The sequence below is a fragment of the Leptopilina boulardi genome, unplaced genomic scaffold, assembly GCF_019393585.1.
Source record: "Leptopilina boulardi isolate dan_hultmark-lab unplaced genomic scaffold, ZJU_Lbou_2.1 LbouV2_221, whole genome shotgun sequence".
Classification (NCBI taxonomy): domain Eukaryota; kingdom Metazoa; phylum Arthropoda; class Insecta; order Hymenoptera; family Figitidae; genus Leptopilina; species Leptopilina boulardi.
Genome location: NW_026137776.1, coordinates 1,087,617 through 1,105,975, shown reverse-complemented (window position 1 = coordinate 1,105,975; position 18,359 = coordinate 1,087,617). Strand labels below are relative to the sequence as shown.

Sequence of the window (18,359 nt, the reverse complement as noted above, 5' to 3'; positions counted from 1 at the left end):
TAGCGCCTATACACATTCTTACTTTCATATACTAAAATACTTACAAAAGTGCATGAATATACGGAGTCTAAATTTGAACGAGGTACTAAACTAATAAACAGTGCTAGCAATTTTATGGCGCAACTCTCCTCCAGAATCGCGACTGAATTTGCTTCTATATGGATGATTTTATAGAATCTCGTCATTTTTTAAGAAGAAATTTGTTTTTTTTTTTTTATTAACTGAAAATTTGGGATGCACGATTATGTTCTAAAAATTATTAGTTAGAATTTTCATTTTATGGAATTTTATTTGTCATAATTATTTTTGAGCCGAATTTTTATTTGTTTGAAATTACAAATAGTCGAACAAACAATCGACAGAAAGATTTCGGCGCTATTTTTAAAATCAACCAATCAAAAATTATCCATAAAATTGTGATTGGTTGATTTTAAAAATCGCGCCGAAATCTTTCTGTCGATTGTTTGTTCGCCCATTTGTAATTTCGGACAAATAAAAATTCGGCGAACTGGAATTTCTGTAATTTAAAAAATTCGTATAAAATGAAAATCTGTAAAATTTTAATTCAAACATTGAAAATTCGTCTAAATAAAATTCTTTAAAATAAAAATTCTAATTAATGATTTTTTTTTGGAAAATTCATTCGCTTCAAATAAACTCTATTTATAAAATCTGGATAAAAATTGCGATTTTTGTCTGAGCTGAAAGAAAAAAAAAACAAAAATGTTAGAAAAATAATTATTTGATACAAAAGACTCAATATTATTTTTTCTGAACAGTATGTACCTTCCAAAATGTATATTGAAATTCATTTTTATTACATTTTAATTTGCGTTAAAAACGTAGTTAAAAATCATTTTTTTAATTTAAGGTTATGTTATATTATATTTCTCCAGTTTTGTATAAATTTATTGATCAGCGATAATTGAGTTTAATTATATTATTATAGCTGACCTACATGATCATTTCCTTTTTTGATAAAAGTTATATAGTAGAGAATAATTCATTATCTGTGACGAATCGCTATATACTTTGTTATTTATGAGAGTGAATTCAGACTTTGTTTTATGAGTTGTATATTGAATCATTTAAGAAAGACTTTTTTAACTTTTTATATACGGCATTTGTTAATTAAAATCAACTTTTGGATTTTTATCACTTCCTGATATTTATTACAAAATTCAACTGAAATCAATTGATTTTTCTACATTCTTAAAAGTGCAATATTTGTTTTTTTAAAATTAATGATTCGATTTTATTTTTACAATTTTTAGTTTTTTATAAATATTTATATATAAATATTTATATTATATTTATATTTTTAATTGTATTTTATATTTCTGAATGAAAACTGGTATAATACATGTGTTACAAAAGGCATTGCCTATATACAATGAGAATAAAAATAAATGCGTGTTAAAATTTTAAATAGCTTTAAGAAACCAGTCTATTTGATCTTTTTAGAATTATTGACAGAATCTAGGCAACACAGAAACCATAGAAAATCTTCAATACTATTAAAGTCTTTTATATTAAGTCAATCATATGACTTATTTATATGTTAATAAAATATAAGCTATATATTGGTCCAAAGTAAGACGTAGTAACAGTTCGAACAAAATCAAGTAATAAAGCGCGAAGCCCGTGACAAATCAAAAGGTTCATGAAATAATTATCTACATACAATATATAATATCTATGCGGAGTTTTTTTTTTTATTATCATTTATCACCTGTGGCTATAAAATAACGGTTATTATTAATTTTTCATTTTACTTGAATATATATACCGTTTTTTTCTTAGCTGAATTGTCTAATTCAACTTTTTATATCAAAATAAATGAAATACAAAGTTTTATATTATATAGTATTCTATTATATTATAGTATTATAGTATTATAATAATATTATAGTATTATAGTATTCTATTATATTATTATTTATAATAAACATGAATTTTCTAGGTTTTTTTTTTACTTAAGAATTTTTTTGGGCAATGTACCATTTTAAAATATCTTCCCGAGGTACAAATATCGCGTCAAAAATGTTCAACCTTTGACATGGTGGCATAGATTTAAAAAAAACTGAATGTCTAAATAATATTATTAATTAAAGTTGAGATTCCGAATCTGAAGTTGATTTTCAAAAATTCAAAATGTCGGATCCAATATGGCGGACGTAAAAATTAAAAATTCATCGGATTCACTCGAAAATTGTTACTCGGGGGTTTTCGGGGTCGCTGATTACGCATCTGAAATCGATTTTCAAAAATTCAATATGGCGGACGTCAAAATTAAAAATTCATCGAATTCACTCGAAAACCGTTACTCGAGGGTTTTCGATGATTTTTAGTGGTTCAGATAATACAAATTTCTTTTTCTAAATGTTTTCATTTCCAAAGGATGTATTATACTGTTCCGAAAAGTCTGACCATGTTTTTATAATTAATTTCCCTTTAGAAATGAAAACATTTAGAAAAATAAATTTTTATTATCTGAACCACTAAAAATCACCGAAAACCCTCGAGTAACGGTTTTCGAGTGAATTCGATGAATTTTTAATTTTGACGTCCGCCATATTGGATCCGCCATTTTGAATTTTTGAAAATCGATTTCGATTGCCAAAATTTAGGCAAAATTTTTGTACATTTGGTCCTCAAAGGGTTAAGGAGGATGGAGGCCCTAACATAATCTCAAAAGTGAAAAATGATTTTTAACACTACAATAAAAAAATAATTTCAAACAATTTTAGAAGGTCTAGTTTGTTTTTCAAATATAATTGATTTTTAAAAAATTTTCGAAATTTTTTTTAGAAATCGCGCCGAAATTTTCCTTTCGATTGTTTGTTCGGCCATTTACAATTTCAGACATAGAAAAATTTGTCGTTTTAAGAATTCTGTACAATAAAAATTCGATACATAAGAATTTTGTTAAGTAAAAGTTTTTTTTAAAAAGAAATTCTGTCAAATATAAATTCAAAAAATGATAATTCATCTAAAAAATAATTATTTCTAATAAAGTTCTTAAAAATGAAAATTTTAACTAATGATTTTTATGGGAAAATCATGCGTTCCCGAAAAAGAAATTAAAAACTAACGTAAATATTTGTACTAGTACCAAAAACTATCAAAGTTCGCTACTGTCGCAGTACTGGTACCAGTATCACGCCAGTACTGCGCCAGTAGTCAAATTTTGATAGGGAGTGTTTTAATAACATTTTTATTTTTAACACATTTGACTAGAATTTCCGATTAAAACCCTAAATAAGGTAAATGTACACAATTACGGCATGTTAAGGGCCTTCCTGAGAATTTTATTTTTCTTATTTTATCAAGTAACTTAAAATTTAAGAAAACAATTGTATTGTAAAAATTAATCAATCATTTTCAATTTTTCATTTTATATATCTGTTCAAAAACTAAATTTATATTATTTTTTAATATATTTTAAATCCTTTCAATTGTATGTAATTCCGTTTTAAAAATATTGTCATGTAACTAATTCCGTTCCAACTTGTCCATAATTGCGGCATATTCCAGGTTTTCACACATACTTATATATAAAATATCAATTTGTTTGATAATAATTATTCTTATAAGAATATTAATAACATAATCTTAAAATTAGTTTAAGATTGTGTTTAAAAGGGAATTTTTTACACAGATGTCAAATAAAATAATGTTTATTCAAATGATAATTTTTGTAATATTCAGTCATTATTTTTCTTCTTTGGTTACTCGCTTTGGTCATTAACTTGTTTTGAAATAATATTATAAATCATTAAACATATATACTTTACGGTCATCAAATAATACTAGAGGATTCAGTTTTTTAAAAACATCTTGAGCATCGTAGATGAGGATATCGTCTCTATCAAGCCAGCGCCAGTTTGTCCCACTCATTTGATTAATTTTTAATTGATATTTTTTCACATTTTGCTTGAATTATTTTCGTGACAATACCTAATAATTCTTATAAAAAACGATATTTTTAAAAATTTGCCTCTTGAAATGATAATTAATAAGTTTAAAATTAAAGAATTGTGAACAAACTCTTTTTCCATTTTACTTAAACTTAAATACGGCGTATAGCACGGAATAATGAATGTATGTATAAAATGTTTTGAACCTAATTCCGTTCATATAATTTCTAATAAAATATTTCAAATATGGTTAATAAAATACTAGTACGCAATTACCTCATTTGTTTATTTATAATTTCATTTTTTGTTAAAAAATGTAAACACATTTAATATTCTTATTAGATTCATTAAAATAAGTATAATATAAAACAATGTAATTCCCTATTTACGTGTTTCAAACGGAATAATGTACTTCGTGTGAGAAGAGCGAACATAATTCCGTCTATTTAAAAAAGTATTTTTATATAAAGAAAACTTTTAAAAATAATTCAGCAATAGAAAATATAATTTAAATGGATCATAATTAATCAAGAAATTAAAAAATAAACACACTTCACTTTTAATATCCTTACGAAGATCACCTTCAGTCCTAGCTGTCACTTAAAGTATATTGTATTGCACAAAGCTCAGTCGTCGACTGACTGACAAAAACTTTTATTTTCAATACATAAACAAAATAGATGCAATTAAAACACAGAATATTGATCTAATAAATAGCAAAGTTTGTGTTGCAATTTTTCACTTGTTGAAACATTTTATCAATTTCTTATTTCAATTAGTATAAAGAAATAGCACGTAATAACGTACTAGGCCGTAATTGTGTACGTTTACCTTATAGGGTATTAGATTTAAAAAAAAATCTTTGTAAGTTTTCCTATCAAGGAAAAAAATCTTTATCTGCAGAACAGCGATATGTTTCTCTAGAATAACGAAAATTTTCGCTGTTTTAGTAAAACATATCGCTGTTCCAGGTAAAAAAATTTTTTCGTGTATTTAAAAAAAAAAAATTGAATACACGCTAAGTTTGTAAAAATGACCCACTTTGACCCAGCTGTGAAATATTAAAAAATTATGCAACACTATAAGGAAGCTATTTTTTTATATTATATATGTGGCTTGATTTATGGATAAAATAAAAATTAATATTAAATTAATTATTATTAATAGCTCGCTATTAATTTATAATAATATTTTGTGGAGTATATTCGATTTTTAATAATAAAATTGAATTATGTATATATATTATTATGAATTTAGCATAAGAACTCTCAAAGCAATTTAATTATAGTCAATATATATTTTTAATGACTCTGCGTAAATGAATCGAAGAAATTTATAATATTCCCGCGCCATAGAATAATCTTTCTTTTATTTTATATCTATTCACTTATTTTTCATACGAAATGTTTCTTTTTCATATATATATATATATATATATTGTGGAAGTCGCATTAATTCAACAGTTCTAGAATTACGTGCAAAAAAAGCAGTTCATCGCTCTATTAATTGTTCCTGAGAATGTCATATTATGTCGTATCATATTCTCATATCACAAAATTATTCCATAAATTGGCAATTTTGTGTGTTCCTGTATAGCTGTGAATTTTTTTTAATTGCTACGTTTTAATTTTTTTTTAACATTACATTCATTGTTGTTTCATTTCTTAAGAGTTGTATATATGTAATAATTATTACTGTTCTTTATAAACCGAATTCCCATCGATTTTCCTAAATTCATTTTCCTATAATTTTAGAATTTTCTAAATAAATATTTTCGAAAATACACATTCCTAATATTTTCCTAAAAATAAATCTCTAAATCTATTATTTTTTCTAAATTTTCAAAATAATTTTTTACCTTTTATTTAAACGGATATTTTTGGAAATTCAAAGCATACTGAAATGTCACGCAACTTTGTTACAAAAATGAAAATTTTTTTTGAAATATTTTTTTACCCGAAATTTTAAGTATTTCAAAAAATGAATTTCTTTACAAAAGAGCACAGTTCAAACACAACTTAACATAAGATTTGCTTTTTTGAAAATTAAAATTTTAAACGTTTTAAAAATGTTTTTTTTTTAAATTTAATTGCCTGGAATTTTGAGTTTTTTAAAAAATTAATTTGTGCACAAAGGATCAATATTAAGTTCAAGAAATCAATTTCTTTAATTCGTGTTGAGTATATACAATTATAGAGAGTCGATGCAAAAGGCTATACGAGCATATCTGAATCATTTTTTTGAACCAATGTTTTCTGAGTTGTGTTATGAGTCACCTTTTTTGAACTTCACACGTGATGAAGCCTATGAAAGACGAAGGTCTCTTTGTTTTATAGCTATATATATATATAATGGTCAGAGCACAAACTTGATTGGCGCTCGACCTAATGTAAAGTGTCTGGTCACCTTATTATATAGACACTTCTTAAGTTATTTCACGTAACAAAAAAAAATGCGACCTATTTCTTTTCTTCTTCCCACTTCATTAATTAAATTTTGATTTTTTTGCCTCAAATTCTCCTTTTTTAGGTCTGTCAAACCAGCACCTCCACAATTAAAATTTAGAAATCGGACTACACTAGATTTTTGGGCTTTTTTAGGGCTATTTTTAGACCCTACTAAGAAATTTTAGGCTCTTTAAATTTTTCCAAAAATTTAATTTTTTTTTGTGGAGCTGCCCACTTACGTCAAGCTAGCACCTTCACTATGTAAAAACTTAAAATTAAAAAAAATCAAATACTCTATATTTTTGGGCTCTTCAAAAAAAATATTCCTGATTTATAAAACTCACCCCTTTATAAAAAACCAACCCTTTTAATATCAGCAACTTACATTTTCCAAGTTTTTCAATTAATAAATTCATCGGATTCGCTTGAAACTCGTTATGCAAGGGTTTTCGAGGTCTCTGATGACGAATCTGAAGTCCGTTTTCAAAAATTCAAAATGGCGGATCCAATATGGCGGACGAATTTTAAAAAAATTCATAGGATTCGTTTAAATCTCGTTAGTCGGGGGTTTTCGTGGTCGCTGATGATGAATCTGCAGTCCGCTTTTAAAAATTCAAAATGGCGGATCCAATGTGGCGTTTTACCCCTAATTTTTTTGAAAACGTACTGCAGATTCGTAATCAGCGATCTCGAAAACCCCCGACTAACGAGGTTTAAACGAATCCGATGAATTTTTTTAAAATTCGTCCGCCATATTGGATCCGCCATTTTGAATTTTTGAAAACGGACCTCGAAAACCAGCGACAACTTACCGATAAACGATGAAATTGTCTCTTTACCCATTCATTACACTTGCAATAGATTTCTCACTTTAACCGGATTCATTATTTAACAGCGCTTTGTCATTTTTTTTAAACTAATAATAAAAGCAAAAGTAAATTAAGTAATATTAACATTTCGAATTGTAATGTCAACAAATCTACTGACAACAATTCAAAAATTGTTTGCAAATCTTAAAACTCAGAATTTTCATTTATCCTACATTGCAAATGATCGAATAATCAAACGGCAGAAATATTTCGGCGCCAATTTTAAAATAGACCAATCACAATTTTCTTGACAGTTATACTTATTGGTCAATTTCAAAATTGGCGCCGAAATATTTCTGCCATTTGATTATTCGATCATTTGCAATGTAGGATAAATGAAAATTCTGAGTTGTTAAGATTTCTATTAAATGACATTTCGTGTTAATAAAAATTCGAACAAATGAAGATTTGATTTAATGAAAATTCTGGCATTTAAAAATTCGACTCACGAAATTCTGTTTAATAAGAATTCTGATAAATAAAAATTCGTATTAAAATGGATTCTTTTGAAGAAAAAGTGTGCTAAGTGGAAATTATGTTGAAAGAATATTCTGTTAAATAAAAATTTGATTACAATAGAAATTCTATTATAAATTCTGGTTAATTTAAATTCTATTAAACATTAATTCGAAAATCATAAATTCGAATAAAGTAAAGTTCTATCTAATAATTTCTATAAAATGAAAATTCTAATTAATTCACATTATGGAATAATCATGCGCCCCAACTTTTTTTTTTGCTTACAGAACTTTTTTTTGTGGTAAAATTACTCAATTTTAATTTTGAACCGATATATTTTCTCTCAATGTATAAAAATACAATTTGAAGAGCGGTTCATTCTTAAATACAGTATATATATTTAAAACCATTTTTAAACATAGAAAGTGTGCGCTAATCTTGATGTGGGTGAAAATTGGAATTACGAAAAGGCGTTTCTTCTAAATAATATTTAAAAATAAGCACTTCTTTGAAGCTCTGGCGTGGATCTCGAAGCAAAAATAGAAGCTCGGGAAGAATACTGTGTCACCAAGTCACTTTCTCTATTCATAGTACCTATTTCTGTGTAAAATCCAGCTCAGTGAAATAACATCGACCAAAACTGTCGCTAAATTCTACTCGTTTCATAATTGCTATTAAAGCCCTTTATTTCCTCTAGACTTGTTCATATATATATATATATATATTTGACAATTTCTCTTGAAGTATCACTTTCTCATGAAAGTTTCAAGACATGCCTATAATTAATTTGCTGGACTTTTCGTTTGCTAAAAATTTTATCGAATTTTCATTTGTTCAAATTATAACTTGACAGAAGTTCCATTAAATCGATTTTTCATATTACAGAATTTTTTCATTTAACCGAAAATTAATTTAACAGAATTTCTATTTGATAGAATTTTTATTTGACAGAACTTTCATTTGTTCGAGTTAAATTCCGTCATCGAACACATTTTTCGGCCCTGAATTTTAAAATTAACCAATCCAAATTTACTGGATAATTTCTGTTTAGTTAATGTGCGATTCCAAGTGAGATTTTGACTTTTTCGGAGTAGGTTAACCGATTGCAATGAAACTTTGGAATTTTGTTATATATAGTAAGACTAATCTTTAACGTAAATTTCAGCCTAAAATATTTGTTAGTTTACGAGATTTGCAATAATAACAAAAAATTTAAAACTGCTATATCTTCCGTTCTAATAAACGGATTGAGGTCTACTTTTTTTTAAAATGTCAAGGAAAATGAGAGGAATAAATCTCTTTCAGAACATTTTTTTATAATTTTACAACTAAAAAAATTATTAAATAATAATTGAATAACTTTCGCGCGACTAACTAAAATTCAATCACTTAAACGCTAAAATGATCTTACCTGTGTTTTCTTTAATGTTCCAAAGGATTTTTATTGTAAATGTAAGTTTAACTTAAGAAATTTTATTAATTTATTAGTATAAACAATTGAGATTTCTGCTAGTTGACGTGCAGACGACATTGCGCACGCAGCATTCTCACATAGCCAATTTAGTCCACGAATCACGTCAGTTGGCTATGTGAGAATGCTGCGTGCGCAATGTCGTCTGCACGTCAACTAGCAGAAATCTCAATTGTTTATACTAATAAATTAATAAAATTTCTTAAGTTAAACTTACATTTACAATAAAAATCCTTTGGAACATTAAAGAAAACACAGGTAAGATCATTTTAGCGTTTAAGTGATTGAATTTTAGTTAGTCGCGCGAAAGTTATTCAATTATTATTTAATAATTTTTTTAGTTGTAAAATTATAAAAAAATGTTCTGAAAGAGATTTATTCCTCTCATTTTCCTTGACATTTTAAAAAAAAGTAGACCTCAATCCGTTTATTAGAACGGAAGATATAGCAGTTTTAAATTTTTTGTTATTATTGCAAATCTCGTAAACTAACAAATATTTTAGGCTGAAATTTACGTTAAAGATTAGTCTTACTATATATAACAAAATTCCAAAGTTTCATTGCAATCGGTTAACCTACTCCGAAAAAGTCAAAATCTCACTTGGAATCGCACTAATTTTAAAATTCGCGCCCAAAAGTTTCTGACGAAAGTTAATTCAAACAAATACAAATTCTGACAATCGAAAATTCGTACAAATAAAAATTCGGTGAATTGAAATTTCTGTCATTTAAAAAAATTCGAATCACATAAAATTCGATTGACTGAAAATTCTGTTAAATTAAAATTCTTTTTAATAAAAAGTCATATGTAAAGAAAATTGACTGTAAAATAAAAATTCTGCCTAATAAAAATTTGGTAACTAAAAATTTTGTTATGCAAAAATTCGTATAAAAAGAAATTCTGTCAAATGTCAATTCGAAAAATAAAAATTCGGCCAAAAAAATAATTATTTTTAATAAAATATTTGAAAATAAAAATTCTAATTAATGATTTTTATGGAAAATTCATGCGCCCCCCAAAAAAAATTAAATTTAATAATAATAAATATACTTTGAAATTAGAAGATTTTAAATTTTTTTATTAAAAAATGTAATGTAATGGATAATTGTGTTTATATATATCTATATAATTTGTATATAGGTGACCTCTTGTATATCGCGTGCAGGGTATATATACTTTAAAGTGCTATATACAATTTATTATCTCCTTTATTATATATAGTATTTAATCAAATATTCAGAAAAGTAGGAAGTAATTTCTTATCTTATCAATTCTGGAAGCACGATCAGGGGCACAAAAAGCCGGAAATGAATAGTTGTTGTATCTTCCTTTATATGAGTCTGATTTTTTTTTAGTCGATACAAACTAAATGTATATAAAAGTAGGTAGATACCTGAGGAGTACATCAAACAATAAACATTCGGCCACACCCACGCGGATACTGACTTTGCTTGACTAACATATATATATATATGCATACACATATTTTCAATATACATACATGTTTCTTAAATTGTCTTCATGTATTTTATAAATGACTAAAGAAAGGCATTGCCAACTTTATACATTTTGTTTGTATTTAAAATCCACTGCGCAATTTCTTCTGATTCTATTGATATCTCAAGAGAGAGAAAGAGAGAAGAGCATATATAGTGAAAGTGAGAGAATAATATTTTTGGAAAAACATGTTTAATGTACTATGCAGAAATATTTCCTGTTTTACTACATGACTATATTTCTTTCATCTTTCTTCACCTAGATATACAAGTGAAAATAATTTTAAATTCTTTTTTTAGAAATTAGCCTACAATTGATTTATGAAAATTTAGTATGAAATAATATATTATAATGGTAAATTTAGCCACTGTGGCATTCTAAAATGATACATTTTCTTTCTACACGCACATTTATTTGATATAAATGAAAAATTAATTTTTTACATTCTGACAGAGATAAACTCCACACCGTTGAACCCTAAATGCATTTGGGGCATTCTATAAGTGAAGCGGTCAACCCCGATCTTTGTTTGTAGACTTGATCATTTTTTAAATATTTTAAAATATCTTAAATGATAACTTAATTTTTGCAGATTTTGTATACCAAATTTTAAAATTGCATCTTTAATGGTTTAAAAGTTATATATTTAATTTACAAAAAATAGTGCAGGTCGAATTGAGGTTAGAAGTTCAAGCTGCTAACCTCAATTCGACCTGCAATTATTTTTTGTAAATTAAATAACTTTTAATCCATTAAAGATGACATTTTACAATTTGGTATACAAAAAATCCTCAAAATTTAAGCTATCGTTTAAGATATTTTTAAATATTTTAAAAATGGTTAAAGCCTATGAAAAATTGATTTAAAATCTGTTTTTTAATTTTTGAACCTAAAATTAATCTAATCTTCAAAATTAATACAATGATGTCAAACGAAATTAAATTTACTATACATACAGTAGACATTTTAGTAAACATTTTTCAATTTAGGAAAAACGTGTAAAAATGGGAAATATTGATACAAAAAATAATATACTTCTGAAAATATTTTTCAGTCTTTAAGAAATGTATTTCAAATTTTAGTAAATTTTTACGAACTGCAACATAATTTATAGTATTCATACAAAATGAGATTTAATATATTTTATATCATTTTTTTCCAGTTTGACACATTTTCCCTAAATTAAAAGTATTTACGAAATTTTGTTATATATATTTTTTTTCAGTGTAGAATTAAAATATTTTGCATTGTGAAAAATAAAAATATCTAATTTTTGTTGATGGTATATGAGCAATTCCACGTGCGATTGAAGGGTCTATCTTCCGATTCCTTCTACACTGAGAAAAAAAATTTAGTGTTTGCAACAAAATTGTTTGGTTAGGCAATTTTGGTTCTTGTAACCAAATTTTAGTTGGCTAAAACAAAGTCCTAGAGTTATCTCAACCAAACATTTGGTTAGGCCAACAAAATTATTTGGTTGAACATTTTTAAATTCCAACCAAAATTTGGTTACGACAACAAAATAATTTGGTTAAAACAACAAAACAGTTTGGTCTAAAAAACCAAATTTTTGGTTGACTCAAACAAATAGTTTGGTTGCTTAAATACCAACCAAATTTTTTTTTTGGCCCAACCAAATTTTGGTTGCTCTGACTAAACATTTTTCTCATTGTATACTACGTTTATGGGTAGAGGTTATGGGTCTAATTGAGTAAATAAAATTTTGAAAAAAATATTTATTATTTTTCGAGATATTTGCATTAAAAAAAATTAGTGCAACTTTTTTTTCAATTACTCATAACTTTTTCACTTTTAGTCCTAGAAAAAAAGTTTCCTCAACGTTTTTTGCTCAGAAAATATTGAAGTTTAAGAAAAAAAATTAATTTTGAAAAATTAAAATTATTGTTGCAAGTATAGCAATTTTTCCCTTAAAAAGCAGAATGTTAGAAAATTTTTTTTTCGTAGATAAGATACAGACTTCTTAAACTTATATTGTTAGATTTTCTATCTTCTGTGAAGAGCAATTAGAATATCGTTTTAAAGAAGTATATAGGTAGTCACGTTCTATGAAAGGATTCGAAGCGCAAGTAACGTGAGATAAGGGTGAAAGTGAAGCACTATATAGTAGTAGGGGTGGTTATATTTTTTTTTTTTTACAGAGTTTCTGGAAGAAGAGTTTGATACAGGCGCAATAAGAGAGATCGCATTGAGTCGCATCTTGGTTACACCCTAACCCTATACATTGTATGAGGGACAGACAGAGCTCAACGTTTTCAGCAAGTGTAGTATAGAATATCTTTACTATGGACAGGAAAAGGATTTGGGGATTCGCACCATCTCCTTGTGCGAATTTGCAATGACGTCAAACTGATGTGGGTATACTGTTCATATACTTAAAGCAGCAAACGTCGAGTAAAATCAACAAAAGTCAATAGAAAGTTTTTCAACTTTAAAAATTGTAGAGGGAATCTTCAGAAATGAAATCATTTATAATTTCTGAAAATACGCAAAACGTTTTTCAGAAATATTAGTGTTTTTTTTGGAACCTACCAGAAGGAATAAAAAAACACTTGGAACATTCAAAAAACCTAATTTTATGTTTCAAAATCTACTATATAAAAATCCAGCTAAATAAAAATTTGATAGTTTTTAATTCGACACCAAAAAAATTGCAACTGGTCTAATGTGATGTGCCATAATTTTGTAAATACTTGCAAATTCTTAAGAATCTTTAGAACAAGGTTTACTTATTCTTTGCCAACTCGAAACAATAAGTGACCCATCATCATGAGATGTTCGGTGTTTTTGAAAGGAATCCGTAACTATATGTAAAATAGAACGGATTTCCAACAGAGTAGTTTTTGATAACATAAACGGAAACAAAAATGATGCAATGTACTACTGTTTTTATATTTATATTGAACTCACTATATATCCTGGTAAAAGTATTTGTCAACCTGAGGTGGAAATTTATAAATTCCTTAAGTATAAATTTATTTATAGATATTAGGGAACACATTATATATATAGAAACATATACAGGAATAATGTTATTCTTCGATAAATTTCAAGCGGCACACAGTTGTTTTGTAGGTGTTGAAGACAATTTGTGGCGTCGACATATATGAAAGAGTATAATTACATCTGGGTAGGTAATAAGCAATAAAGCAGCGAATGCAGCGAGAAAAAAATGCGATCGTGCTTCATTATATATGAAGTACATATATATATATATATATATATATATATATATATATATATATATATATATAATTCAAGTGTTGAGAACATTGAAGTTGTTACACCTCTATAACCGCACATTCTAATTAACTAAACCCGAAAAAATAATGTTGTAACTTTCAAATTTTTCAACATATCTTCCGTAACCATTTTATATCTTAAAAAATTATAATAATTTTTTTTTAATTTACCTTGATTTTCTTTAAAGAAGATAAAAATATTATTCAAAAATTGAATTATGTCAAATATTAATAAAAAAAATCGTTTGTCGAGGTTTATGAACCATTTCTTGACTTTCTAAATACCATTTGTCGCATCAAATTTTTTAAAAAAAGGGACACATGACTATTTCTTAAAATGAATTAGAATTTTCATTTTAAAGAATTTCATTAACAATTATTTTTTAGACGAATTTTTATTTTTCGTATTTCTTATGAAACAAATTTTTACTTAACAAAATTTTTGGGTGTCTTTTATTTGGCAAAATTACGAAGCTGAAGTACGCAACGTTTATATAAACGATTTTTAAAGAAATAATTTTTTAAAATGAAAAGTTCTATAATTTTTTGCCTAAAAAATATTTCTTGTAGTTTTCAATAATCAACAAATTATAAAATAATATTTTTTAGATAAAAAATTATAGAATTTTTCATTTTAAAAAATTATTTCTTTAAAAATCGTTTATATAAACGTTGCGTACTTCAGCATCGTGCAAAATTTTTATTTAACAGAATATCTTTTTGCCCAATTTTTTATTTAAAATAATTATAATTTTACGGAATTTTAATTTAGCATTATTTTCTTTCAACGCAGAATTTTAAGTATGTAATTCGGTTTTTGAAATTAAAAAAAATTCCAAAATTCACCGAATTTTAATTTGTTCGAATTTTTGTTTAATTGCTGAAATTTTTAAAACGCTGAATTTTTATTTGTCCGAATTTACAAATAATGGCCGAACAAACGTAATCGACAGAAACATTTCGGCGCGATTTTTAAAATCAACCAATCACAATATTTTATGGATAATTTTTGATTGGTTGATTTTAAAAATAGCGCCGAAATTTTTCTATCGATTATTTATTCGGCCATTTGAAATTTCGGAATAAGATTCGATGAATTGGAAATTCAATTAAAAATTTATTTAAAAATTCAAAGCACTTAAAATTCTATGTTTATTAAATGAGAATACTGCTAAATTAAAATTCAGTTAAATTAGAATTATTTTAAATAAAAAAAGTTGTGTAATGTGAAATTCTGTAAAATAATAATTTTATAAAATAAAACTTTGATACGTAAAAATTCTGTAAATTAAAAATTCGTTTTAAAATAAATTTTGTCAAATTATTATTATTATTATTATTATTATTATTAGTTATTATTTTTATTTGTTTCTTACTTTTTTTATATTTCTTAAAAAATATTTCAGTGCTCAAGCAAAATAATTATGTTTTTAAGTTTTAATGATTTAAGTTTCTTTATTTTTCAACACACTGACAAATTTTATATGTGTAATTAATTTTTTAATGAGATTAGTTTACTTTTTAATACATCACATTTCATCAGTTTAATTTTACACAAACTTTGATAAATATCAATACAATCTCTAATGTCATATTATAGCAAGTTCAATATCAAAATATGTATATGAAAGAATTAAATTTTATTATTACTCGTTATTTAATTAATTTAATTCTCGTTAAAATTTGTTTAAATATAATAAATTTTAATGGTTATTATACACTATACATAAAAATCAATAATATAACCAAAGGATAAATCTAAACCAAACAAAATAAATTATTTTTGTTTAAGGGGAGGAACTATTTTTAACCTACTGCGACACTTTTGTTGTTATTATATAGGTAACAATTTTTTTTTCCTGACATTATATTTAGGATTTAATAATATTTTACGTTATTAAAATTCAAAAAAAAATATATTTTTTAATATTTTGGAAATTTTATTTTTTGCAAACATTAAATTTTTTTAAAACCTACAGAAAATTGATTATTTAGAATGATGAAAAAAGTGTAAAAAAAAAAATTGTAAATGAAAAATATTAAAAATTGAAGAAGAATTTTAATTTCCAATTTTTCGTGGAATTTTAAATTACAAAATTTTTTTTTTTAATAAATTTTTTTTCAATGTAGTAATTTTTGAAAAATTTATAGAATATGAATGTAAAAATGCTTAAATTTAAAGTGGTTAAATATGATAATTTATAAATGTAAATGTAAATTAAAAATTAAATCAATGCCAAAAATATTTAAAATTAAATTTTAAATCATTTTTTTTTTTTTTTATTGTATTAGAATATTTGATATTTAGTTAAATTAGAAACTAACCTTTATTAACACCTTATTTTCTTGAGAGCAAAAACATAAAAATTCTTCCAAAAAAAAATTTGTTATCAACTAATTTAATTTATAAAACTAAAATATTTAAAATTAATTAAATTTTATAAGTTTATTTCAATATAAAGATCAAAAAATGTCTCTAGGATGATTTTTTTTTAAATTATTGATAAAATAAAAAGGAATATTTTTAAAAAAATTGAAAAAAACCAAAAAAATTAGTTTTTCATTTTTTTTTTTTATTATTATATAATAACAAAATTTTATTTTTATTTTACAATTTACCCTTGAAGAAAATAATTCAAAAAAAAAATAATAAAAATTGAAAAATAATATTTTTAAATAATAATTATTTGATAAATAGATATTTTACGTTTCGAAATTATGAAAAAAAATGAATTTTCATTGTCATAAATAGGTAGTTCCCGTATAGTTGTTTTCTTCCTTTTCTATATAGTGTACATTACTTCATCTAAATTTTATCTTTATAGATTTACAATACCGTTTTCTTTTTAGATTTAATTCTCCACATGCGGTTATCTTAATAGAGAAGCGTATTAAAAAAATTTTTAATTTAAAAACTTGTTTCAGCAAAGGTATATATATATATATATATATAATATGCTTCGCTTAATACAAGAGAATCAGCCATTGACTTTACGCGTGTTAAATGTAAAATATTTTTTTTCATAAAATTGAAATAACAATAATACCCTTTCAGATAAGATAAGTCTTTCTTATAAAGCCGGAAAAATTAAAATTGACATAAGGAATTTTCAAACAATTTCCTGGGATAAGAAAAATATCTTCACGATATTTGCGTTGAGAAATATTATTATTATTATTATTATTATTATTATTATTTAATTCTATACTATTGCGCGAGCGCGATTATTTTAAGAAGAATCTTAAATATAATTTAGTTGTTTATATATATATGTGTTGTACGACTTGTGATTCATAACTTAATTAAGTAAGAATTGAAAGGCTTCACTTAAATGAACACACAACGATTGACAATTGCTTTTAGTCATTTTTAGGAATAAAATATGAAGCCATATTCATGGCCAAGTGTTAATAAATCAATAATAAAAACTCTGTTGTGAAACAAAATATAAACGAATTAATTTGACCTCGTATTTATAGCAAAAGTTTATTGATATTTTTGCTCAAAAATTTTTCTTGTCACTTTATATATATATATATATATATATATATATATACAAAAATTATATTTACTTTCATTTACACAAAAGGTTCAGATACATAAATAAATGAAATTTATAAAAAAAAATCGATTTAAATAAAATTATATTAAAAATAATTTTCACAAATTTTTTTGTTAACAAATTAGTGGGAATTAAATAAAAAAAATTTGTATTGAAAGATTTTTGTAAATATGAGTTTTATATTTAAAGTAATACTATTTTTTAATTTTTCTCAAAGTAAAATTTCATTTTTCATTGTTTAAAACAAAATTGGAATAATATCACCGTTTTCTTTTACCTGTTCTAGATTAATCTTTTTAAGGCCATGTATAAATTTTCACACGGGAGTACAATGAAAAAATTCAAGGTCGTCTAACATAACCTTAAAAGTCGTTTAAAGGAAGAAAAATTTTATATTAAGAATAGAATATCACATTTTAATAACGATTTTTTTTCTGTTAACAGTAAATAGAATGTATAAAAAAAAAAATTCGACAACTAGACGCGAAAAATAGAAAAAAAAATCTCACATATATTATAAGTGTGAGAAACTCATCGACTTGGCCGGTTGTTGTTACCGGTGCATGTCGCGCGTCAGGTCCGCCTGGTGTGATAACGACCGGGTCGGATTGTTGACTATACAATATAAACTACAAAATGTAAACGCAATGTGAGTTATCTTCGAACATTTAAGAATAAATCCAGATTGGAGAAAAACAATATTCATTACAAAAAAAAGTCATTTTCAATGTTGTCAAAAAAGCACAATTTTAAATTAACATGCAAAATTATAAAATTTCTAAAATTGAACTAAAAACATTATTACTAATAAATGACTATTAATCAGTAAAAGAAAATATTAAAAAAAACCTTTTTTTTAATGAATATAAATA

The 18,359-nt window shown here is 24.9% G+C and overlaps 1 protein-coding gene across 18 annotated transcripts in view; it reads right to left on the bottom strand.

The window, feature by feature from the left end:
* Positions 1-18,359, bottom strand: part of LOC127279649 (LIM domain and actin-binding protein 1) — a 109,136-nt gene that overhangs the window by 89,520 nt on the left and 1,257 nt on the right. For 16 of the 18 annotated variants that reach the window (XM_051302136.1, XM_051302138.1, XM_051302144.1 and 13 more), the window contains exon 1: positions 10,561-10,607. The exons of the other annotated variants lie outside the window; for them this stretch is intronic. In XM_051302136.1, coding sequence (XP_051158093.1) covers positions 10,561-10,573 — 13 coding nt within the window. In that variant the 5' untranslated portion in view covers positions 10,574-10,607. Of the gene's footprint in view, positions 1-10,560; positions 10,608-18,359 lie in introns of those variants that run through there. 18 annotated transcript variants of the gene reach the window in all.